General features: G+C 42.1%; 1 protein-coding gene across 1 annotated transcript; it reads left to right on the forward strand.

Annotated features, from left to right (window-relative positions):
* Positions 1–1,425: 1,425 nt before the first annotated feature.
* On the forward strand, positions 1,426–9,350 carry LOC147140840 (protein-lysine 6-oxidase-like). The gene is made up of 7 exons (XM_086043092.1): positions 1,426–2,147; positions 4,848–4,956; positions 5,038–5,175; positions 5,747–5,903; positions 8,478–8,573; positions 8,662–8,777; positions 8,852–9,350. Exons 1-7 carry the CDS (start codon positions 1,514–1,516, stop codon positions 8,856–8,858), a joined length of 1,257 nt encoding a protein of 418 aa, XP_085899218.1. The 5' UTR covers positions 1,426–1,513; the 3' UTR covers positions 8,859–9,350.
* The last annotated feature ends 1,298 nt before the right edge of the window (positions 9,351–10,648 follow it).

Below are 10,648 nucleotides of genomic sequence, written 5' to 3' on the forward strand. Positions count from 1 at the left end.
AATGGCTATTTGTGCAACTCTCTCAGGTGTGCCCGCCTTGGCCACCTAGAGGACAGTATAAGACAGACAAGACAAACATGGAGACATCTCATGGAGACATCTCAACACAGCTCAACACTACAGCACGAATATTAGTCGTTCCGTATAAAGCTGTTAGTACATTATCAACTTTACTACTCCTTTCCATTCCAAGTGTTTTTATTTGCATTCCGAATAATCTCTGTGGGTAAAAAACAGAGTTATTATTATTTTTATAATTAAATTATATATCAATTTATATATAAATTTATCTCTACTTTTAATGAACAATGTAGACACTGTATTCCCAAGATGTCTGTGGGAAATGGTCGATCATCGGTAGAACATTTTGGCAACACTGCCCTCACGTGGTATATACACTGTAGTAGAGTATAGGTTCTACTAATATTTGCCACGTATGAACACACTTCTACACTGTTTTAATAGGTTTGTGGTCCAGAAAAAAATAAATAAATAAATAGTGTACTATATTATTAGTGTATAATGAGATAACGTTTAAAATTTTACGTTGAAATGTAACATTTTAATTCCATTTTTTAAATCATGTTGTTTATATTCAGAACTATGGGTTTGTTTTAATTGTAATTTAAAGCGGTTTTATTTAAAATATTTTAAACGAATTTCTTTTTACTCGAATGAAAATTACCTTTAAAAACTATAGAGGTTTTTCACTGTGATTTTATTTCAGTAGCCAAGAAAAAAAAAAAAAAATATATATATATATATATATATATATATATATATATATATATGTATATATAATTTTTAATTTCAATTTTAGAACTCATCAAGAAAAGCTATACATTTGAAGTTTTTTATTTTTTTAGATACATTATAAATACATGTATTTACTCTTTTTTTCAACATTTTTTAAATCAGAATTTTAATGTATTTTATTGGCGAAAAAATATTTATTCAGAATTTGTTGTAAAAAAAAAAAATCATTTTGAAATATTTTCTCATACAAGTGATGTCATCAAAATAGCCGCTGTAGGGAGAATGCTTGATATGCTTTGACCTAACATATGGGTTTGTCCTCAGCCTTTTATCTTTTGGACTGTCATTCCCCCCACACCCAAAATAACATTTATATAATATCAATAATATTGTTGTATGTATAGTGTACGTAATATTACTTAGAAGATTAAGTGGTATGTAGAAATCGCAGGAACCGACAACCCCCCACCCCCTTCCCCCGCCAGTTAACTTAACACCCGGGCGTGGAAGTTTACTCAGTAAAGTGTCTCGCGAGTGAAGAGTTAAAGTACAAGGTTTGACCATTACCATGGGAGCTCAGTGAGCTGAATTGGATAAATGACTTAAAATTAAAAAACAAAAAAAGTGTAGGTGGTCCAGCCCACTTCTAGTCCTGACAGGAGTGGACCTGAAAGGGCACGCAAGACATTTACGCGCGTGGAATCCCTTAATTGTTCACGCACACGAGTATTTTTTTAAGGGTTGTAGTTTGGTTGTCATGGCAATTGCGTCGCTTGTCTTCCTCTATCTTTCCCACGGACTATTCAAAGTCATTGGTGGGCAAGAGCAGCACCCCGAGCTGGCGCAAGCTGGCCCCTGGCTCCACCGCATCCAATGGGAAAACAACGGGCAGATCCACAGCCTCATGAGCACCGGCTCCGAGTTCGCGTCCCCGGCGCGCGTTTATGTCAGCAGTCGGGACCGAGCGACGGGATCCGGTGGCAGGGTGAGGATCCCACCCGGAACACCCGGAGCGCATCAGGCACGCGCGGCACTTCGCCGCGGCGCCGCCGTCGACGCCCCAGTTGGCTTCAATAGGGATCCCCTCAGGTGGGCCGACGGTCTCACTGTGGACGGTTCAGTTCAGCACGGCCGTGAGGAAGTACCGTTACGCGCGCTCCCCGACGCACGGTCTGCCTTCAGGTACCTGGAGGGAGACCCGGGCCCCCCAGCGCCATACCACCCGCTGGAGGAGACCGCTTCCGACGAGACGATGGGCATGTTTAACGACGACTCGCATCAGTCCCAAGGCAATTCGGTGTTGTACAACATGTACCCCCCAAGAGGACGAGCAGGGGGCCACGCGCGACGACCCCCAGACGCGGGATACGGGACGAGATACTTCCAAAACGGTAGCTCACGTTTGAGTGACACGTTTTCATTTGGCAATGTGGTAGAGTATACGATTAAGACTCAACATACATGCTCCATTACATCACATCTATAGCAAATCAGCACTTTATGAAAATATGCCCTGAATGGCTGTGGGGAAAAAAGTGAATCCCGTAAGCAATAAAATGATAACTAATAGCGATAAAATTAATCTTGTGTACAAGATTAATTTCAGTGGGACTGGCACAGCTGTCACCAGTAAGTCCCTGCCTTGGATTTAGGTACTAAATACTCCCATCCAAAAAGAAGAAAAGAAAAGAAAAACAATCCACTTTTTAATACATGTACAATTTCAGAATATAGTGTTTTTAACATAATACTACATTGGTAATAGGTAGTATATTTGTTACATCCCTTGACTGTAACAGTATCGTCATATAAAATTAAGAGTAAAATAAAAAGCTAATTTGCATTCAATACATTAATAATTTCTGATAAGACTAGTTATATAGTCCATTACAGAAGCTAAAATTCTAACATAAAGAACAACAAGTGAGAATTAAAAGTTAGAACTCCCTGCTGCAAAAAAGGTCAAACAAAATATAATACTGCTAATATTTTCAAAAGTACAACTGGCTTTTAGTCTATGTTTTTTATACCGGTAATTCATTCATATATCTCTGTCTATGGATTGATTAGCCTTTACTGATGCCGTTTTCAACTGTAGTCAAGAAAGTAAGTTAACAAAACTACGCAAGAAGTCCGGTCAAATTGACCCAATTATTAGATCGGTCCATTTTTGACCCAAAATTATGTTATTTTTAACCTTAGAGGCATCCGTGCCCTATCACCTTATCGTGGTGGAGGGTTGTCTGTCCTAATGATCCTGGCTTGGGCTTCATGCTCCGGCAGGTGCATACATGGCAAACAGGTCCGAGGTAAGGGGTTACACATAGCTCGCCTCAAAAGACCTCTATGATGTATACTAATATTGGAATGTGTTTTACTTTGTAACTTGGCCGGAGCGGGGGCCCCCTCTGGAGTCATGCCAGCAGGTGAGACTGGAAAGGGCCTGGCCGGGCACAACCGCAAAGGGTAACGTGGGTCCCCCTTTCCATGGGCTCACCACCTGTGAGAGGGGTCGGGTGCAACGTGAGCTGGGTGGTGACCAGAGGCATGGACCTTGGGCGGTCTGATCCCCAGCTACAGAAGCTGGATGTGGAACATCAACTTTCTAGCAAGGAAGGAGCCCGAGTTGGTGTGCGAAGTCGAGAAGTAGTAGTCGAGACTACAGGCTCGCGTTGACACGTAGCTTGGGCTCTGGTACCAGTCCTCTTGAGAAGGGTTGGACTCTCTTCCGCTCTGGAATTGCCCACAGAGAGAGACGCAGAGCAGGTGTGGATTTACCGTACTTATTACCATACTTATCTGCTCCTCCGCAACAGGACAGGAGCCAGGTGAAGTGGTTCAGGCATCTGATCAGGATGCCCCCTGGAGGCCTCCCTAGTGAAGTGTTACAGACAAGTACCGCCGGGATGAGACGCCATGGATGACCCAGGATACGATGGAGACACTATGTTAGGAACGCTTTGGGATTCCCCGGATGAAGAGGCTGGGGAGCGGGATGTTTAGGTTTCCCTGCTAGAGCTACTGCCTCCATGTTCCGACCCCAATAAGCAGAAAAAAACGGATGAATTGGTATACCTACTATTGCTGCTGAAATGATTACTGTAATATTCTTTCAACGTTATACTGTAAGTCCCCTTCACTCAACTGCCATATGCGGTGACGTCCTCCTTCATTTCCAGTTTCCAGTCCTCTGTAACTGTATACATTGTGTGTCATTTTCTCTCCAGACACTGAGAGAGCTCCCGCACACACAATTTAACGGCCAAATGGTGGGTCGTAACACTGGATGAATATTCAAACTTGCATTGTTTACTCCTAAAACACCTTGGTCTTTTGGTCTCATCCAAAAGCCTTAAGGGGTCTGAGTCGCCCCTCCGTGTCTTTTTCAGAGCCTTCTGATACTATCATTGATCAGCCTTCACTCTCTATAGTGAAGTGAAGAGAACTAATGCAATATCAAAATTGGTCTACAGTATATTATCATATACAGTACCTCAACTGCATCAAGCCTGCAATGCATTGACTTCACCAGACTGTTGCATTCTTCATTTGAAATGCTTCTCCAGGCCTTTACTGCTGTTCTTTCAGTTGTACTTTGTTTCTGGGGGTTTCTCCCTTCCGTGTCCTCGTCAGGAAGTAAAATGCATGCTCTATTGGGTTAAGGGCCAGTGATTGACTTGGCAAGTCCAAGACCTTCCATTTTTCCACCGATGAAGTCCTTTGTTGTGTTGGCAGTGTGTTTTTTGGCTGGATTCAAAGAAAGGGTGCTGTTGTTTAAGACGTCTAGATGTAAATACCATGAAATGAAAGCTGGAATTCTGAACTTTTGTGTGATATTCATCTTTTGATACAATAAAAACAAAGTAATTGACCTTGCCGTTGTAATACTTTTAAAGGGGACTGTACAGTATGTGGCAAGTGTATTGTATCATATACATCAAATGCTCCGTGGGCAATTCATGACTCATATGACGCAGGTGCCCCACCTGTACTTTTTTGTCACACACTTTGACAGCTGCAGTTAGTATAGAACATTGAGGTATTGAGGGGGGAAAAAACACACATACTGACCTAGTACTGTGTTCTCACAGGGCTTCCTGACCTGGTGCCGGATCCATATGCCATCCAAGCAGGGGCTTATGTCCAGCGTATGCAGATGTTTGCGTTGCGTTGTGCAGCGGAGGAGGACTGCCTGGCCAAGTAGACTCACAGACACACGCACACACACACACACACGTACACACAAACCAACTCAGTGATTGAAGTAAATGTTCCACCCAGGTCGGCTTACGGACCCTCGGTGCGAGACATCGACTTTCGGGTGCTCCTGCGCTTCCCGCAAAAGGTGAAGAACCAGGGCACAGCCGACTTTCTCCCAGTCAAGCCCAGGCACCAGTGGGACTGGCACAGCTGTCACCAGTAAGTCCCTGCCTTGGATTTAGGTACTAAATACTCCCATCCATCCAGCCAGCCAGCCAGCCGATAAAAGAAAAACAATCCACTTTTTTTTAATACATGTACATTTTTAGAATACAGTGGTTTTTTTAAACAACAGTTGTAATTTATCTATTTTGTATATTTAGAGAATTGTATTTTATATTATGTTACAATTCTTAACATAATTTTAGCTCAAATTCAGTATAAATACGTTTTAGATAGAGAGAGATAGAGGAAGAGAGAAAGAAAGAGAGAGAAAAAGAGAGAGAGAGAGAGAGAGAGAGAGAGAGAGAGAGAGAGAGAGAGAGAGAGAGAGAGAGGAATAGAAAAGAATGCCTTTATTGTCTTTGTACATCAGGTATGCAATGAAATTGGAAGCACTGCTCTGTTTGATACATAGGAAATTAGTAAAATAAAAGTCAGATGGCAAATTGTGGAAGAACAAGAAAACTGACTAGTATAAAATTGGTAATTGCACGAACAGATAAAATTTTCTGAATTTCTAGCATTTTTTTTCAAATATACAAATGCCATGTTTTTTATTTTTCAACAGACACTACCACAGCATGGAGGCCTTCAGCAACTACGACCTCCTGGACGCCGCCACCGGTCACAAAGTGGCCGAGGGACACAAGGCCAGTTTTTGCCTGGAGGACACAGGCTGCGACACGGGTGTCCGACGGCGTTACGCTTGCACAGCTCACACACAGGTGACGTGGCCTCTTGATGGACCAAAAGTGCTCCTACTTGCCAAGTCTGATTCAGGCAAATCGCCAAAATCTACGTGCTCTATTTAAAACAGTCGCCTCTGTACTCAAGCCCCGTCAACCGACTTGCACGGAATCGTCCCCTGAAATGTGCGATAGATTCATGCAGTTTTTCATTGACAAGGTTGCTACAGCTAGGGCTCTTGTTTCGAACACCACATTTGACCCCTCTGTCCAAGTTCCTTGTTCAGCAGTGTTCGATTCCTTTGGGCCGGTTTCATTGACATTTTTGGAGGAAGTGGTTTGCCATATGAAACCATCGGGCTCCCATTAGGACTCCATTCCTCAACACTTCTTTAAGGAGAGTATCCCGACAATTGGAAAATCAGTTTTGGCCATTATCAACAGCAGCCTGTCTTCTGGTGTCGTCCCCCAACATTTTAAGCATGCTGTAGTGCAACCCCTGCTGAAAAAAACTGGCTTTGATCAAGCTGTGCTATCAAATTTTAGACCCATTTCCAAGCTGCCTTTTGTGTCTAAAATTCTGGAAAAAGTGGTGCACTCACAGCTAAGATCTTACTTGGATAAACACAATGTCATGGAAGTTTTCCAGTCAGGCTTCAAGAAGATGCATAGCACAGAGTCAGCCCTGCTACGTGTTTTCAATGACATCCTCCTGGCAAATGACACTGGAGACCACGTATGTCTCGTTTTGTTGTATTTGACTGCAGCTTTCGATACGGTAGACCACAATATTCTTTTGACTCGCTTGCAACACCAAGTGGGCATTAGTGGATACACTCTAGAGTGGTTTGGATCCTATTTAGCTGGCAGGACTTTTTCTGTTAGCCAAGGTTCTTCTGAGTCCAGCTTTGCCCCTCTATCGTATGGTGTTCCACAGGGTTCTATTCCGGGGCCATTGATGTTCTCATTGTATTTGCTGCCCTTGGGTTCCATCCTTAGAAAACACGGAATCTCCTTCTACTGCTACGCGGACGACTGTCAAATCTATATCCCGCTAAGGAAAAAAAAGAGGCTCTCTCCTTTTGACCACTTCTGTCCTGCCTAGAGGACATCAAAGACTGGATGTCACTAAATTTCCTAAATTTCAACGAAAAGAAAACAGACGTGATGGTGTTCGGTCCCAGTGGCTCGTCTCCATCCCACCCTGTTGACCTGGGCCCCCTGTCTTCACATCTAAAGCCAACAGTCTCAAACTTGGGTTTTAAAATGGACAGTGATCTTAAATTGGACCAGCAAATCAGCGCTGTTGTAAAGTCGAGCTTCTTTCACCTTAGACAGCTGGCTAAGGTAAAGCCCCTCTTTTCCCATCAGCACTTAGAAACAGTCATCCATGCCTTTGTTACATCTCGGCTGGATTACTTCAATGCACTTCATTTTGGAGTCAGCCAGTCCTCCCTCAAACGTCTCCAGTTGGTCCAAAATGCTGCTGCCTGGCTACTAACTGGAGCCCGGAAGATCGAGCACATACCACCAATTCTGGCCTCCCTTCACTGGCTCCCAGTGCATTTTAGGGTTCAATTTAACATTCTCTTATTTGTCTATAAGTCCTTAAAAGGCCTGGCCCCGGCGTACCTCTCTGAGCTCCTCTACACCTACGCACCTCCCCGCAGCCTCAGGTCTGCTCGAGGTGCCAAGGACCAAGCGGAGCCTCAGAGAGGATCGAGCCTTTTTCTGTCACTGGTCCTTCCCTCTGAAATGACCTTCATTGGTTGATAGGCAAGCCCCCTCTCGGTCAATTTTTAAAACCCAGTTAAAGACACATTTCTTTTCTCTGTCTTTTGATCAGACCATTGAAGTTTTGTGACTATATACATAGGCGTATTTTGCAGCTGAGCTCCTATCTGTAGCTACGACTTTAGGGACTTTTGAGATTTTGTGAGATTTCAACAAATCTCACAAAGTCTCACGTGACTTCATCAAAGACGACAGGGTCATTCAAAACTGTGGCAAATCTCATGAAACTCGAGAAAATGAAGCAAGATTTCAATAAACCTCACAGAGTCTCATGTGACTTCATTCAAGGCAAAAGAGTCATTAGAAACTTCAGAATATCTCCTAAGATTCAAGAAAATTTCAGCAAATCTCATTAGATGTCCACAAATCTGGGAAGGTTCAATCACTGAAGTTCTGTGCAACTCTTGCGGCATATTTTTCACAAAATTTTGGTTTTACTCTGATTTGTTCAAGTTTTAGGGAAATTGAGACTTCAAGATGTTTCACCAGTAAAATTATGCACAATTTAGAGACATCTTTTATCTGAAATTCAATACAATATATAATATACAATATGTGTGACTTTTTGAGCATTTGAACTTCTGCAAACGTCTGGAGTCTGGTAGATCTTCAGAAGCTTTCGCAATGTATGACAGGGGTCCAACCTCAACCTTACGTTTTGTGCAACTTTGGAGGTATACTTTTCCTCAAAAGATTTGGTTGAACTCCAAGTTGTTTGTTAGCAAATCTCATGAGACTTGAGCAAATCCTGCCCGTGGAACATGGTTTGCAGTCTGCTGCTTTGTGTTTCAACATTTTGTTTAAACATTTTGTTTTCAGGGACTGAGCCCGGGCTGTCACGACCTCTACGCCGCCAACATTGACTGCCAGTGGATCGACATCACCGACGTCACACCAGGAAATTACGTCTTGGAGGTAAAAAAATACATATGGAATAAAAAAGTGCAATATGATTTGACTTCAATAGCATGCTCTCTTAACCAGTTTTTAACAACGCTCTCAGGTCACCGTTAATCCTGACTTGCATGTACTGGAGTCGGACTTCACAAACAACATCGTGAGATGCGACATCGCGTACACGGGGGTTTACGTTCAGACACGCAACTGTCAAGTAACAAGGTGCTGGAAGGCGATTCACTCATGTCCAACATGAATGTTAATGCATGTTATTCATATTTTGTTCTTATTTTCAGGGGTTGAAGATTATTTGAATTTCAACAGAAACTCCTCACGTATGATTTTTTTGTTCATCTTATTTTTTTGGTCATATCAGCTCAAGAGGTTCCATTTGATACAGTTCCTTTGTTTTTCACGTCATGGTCCTAGATGATTTTTATTTTATTTCACGTTTTACTTTATTTCTTCAATGATGTTTTCTGTGGTGCTATGTGTTGTTTCTTTTTTGTCAAAGGATAATAATAGAATGTATTTTTTGTGTGTATGTGATGTTCCGTTGAAGTAAATTGGACAAGGGACTCGGGGTTACATCAATTTGTCTACGAGTTGACTTTACCACTCAGCAATGACGGTTAGCGCTTAAATTGCCGATCCCATATGTTGGCATTAACAAAATGAACACCTCGCACAAAGCAAAAGATGGTGGCGTCTGCGGAGCAAACTAGCAGCTGTGCGTCAAGGGTGTGCGAATGTTTTACTAATAAAAGACTGGTGGCACGTTCACTTGCAAAATATAGAAGTCTATCCTCAAATATAAGGTGCTATACACGCGCACTTGAAAATGCTAGAACATCCTTAATCTTCACATCAGATGTAAATTAGCAAATTCATCAAATGCCCTCCTTTAACCGAGAAAGACGAACAATAGTAGCTTCTGCTGAGGCGATGAAACAAGGATAAGCAGTGGTCGATCAACAACCTCTTTGGATACTGTGAAAATGAATCGATAATGTCTGCCTTAAGTACGCCAAAGTAAATCATCCAGCTAGCATTTCGCTCAAGTCTTCATTCCGCACTCAGCCAATCACAAATTATGCTCGGACATCGCCACTGCCTCGCGGGCTGTCGCAGCTTGTAGAACTCTGGTAGGAATCCACATAACACGATCGGTAGAAAGGCTGTCACGTTTACATTAATGCAAAGAATTCCCTCCTCCTTGTCATTTATTAAAATTATTGTGCAGTATTATAGTGAGTAGCGCCCCTGCAGTTGTGCTGTGTGTATTGGAGTTGGAGTTCTGCGTGTTCTGGCTCTCTGCGTGGCAGTGAAGATGTTTGAATGGGATTGGATGAGCGAGTGTGTGAATGTGAGCGGGTGAGCCAAGTGAGGGGCGTGCCGACTGCATTCGGAGATGGCGGGGAGCATACGATTCTGACTGGGTTGACAAGTGAGAAATATAAATGAAGTCATCGATTAATGGACGTCGACTTGACTGTCATCACCTTACAGTTGTCTACAAATTCTGAAGTCGTTCAACCCCAATAAGTGACTCTTTTTTGCTTAAGAATTGATGGATTTGGGGATCAAAAAAGTCAGAAATCTATGGAACATGCATGCAACATACTAATACTGGTTTGTATGAAGATCTTTTAGGGCCACCCTGTAAAAGAAAACACAAAGAAAATGCTACATATGACTTATGTCGAAAGGATATGATTTTATTCTCTTTTCTAGGCAACTTGTTTTGCAGGAATCTGACGTTTTTCTTATATTACAACTTTTTAATTTGGAAAATACAACTTTTTTCTAGAAAATAGAAGACTATTCACAAAACATTATGATTTCAAGATTGAGAATATACAACTTTTAATGCAAATATATTGCTTCTTCTTTCTCTTTCCCAAATAATACAATTGTATTTATTTAGTCTTTTATTTCAGGGTGGCCCAAATACTCTTCCAAAATTATGTAATTTAGTGAGTTTGGGACATCAATTTACTTACTACCTTACAGACCTCCATGTACTGTTTGTTGACTTGGGACTTAGAATTTGCTGCCAAAAATACAAAATAAAGGCCAAAGTGTAAGAGGAA

Source organism: Filicampus tigris, chromosome 10 (assembly GCF_054856515.1).
Source record: "Filicampus tigris isolate MCC_2025a chromosome 10, RoL_Ftig_1.0, whole genome shotgun sequence".
NCBI classification, from domain to species: domain Eukaryota; kingdom Metazoa; phylum Chordata; class Actinopteri; order Syngnathiformes; family Syngnathidae; genus Filicampus; species Filicampus tigris.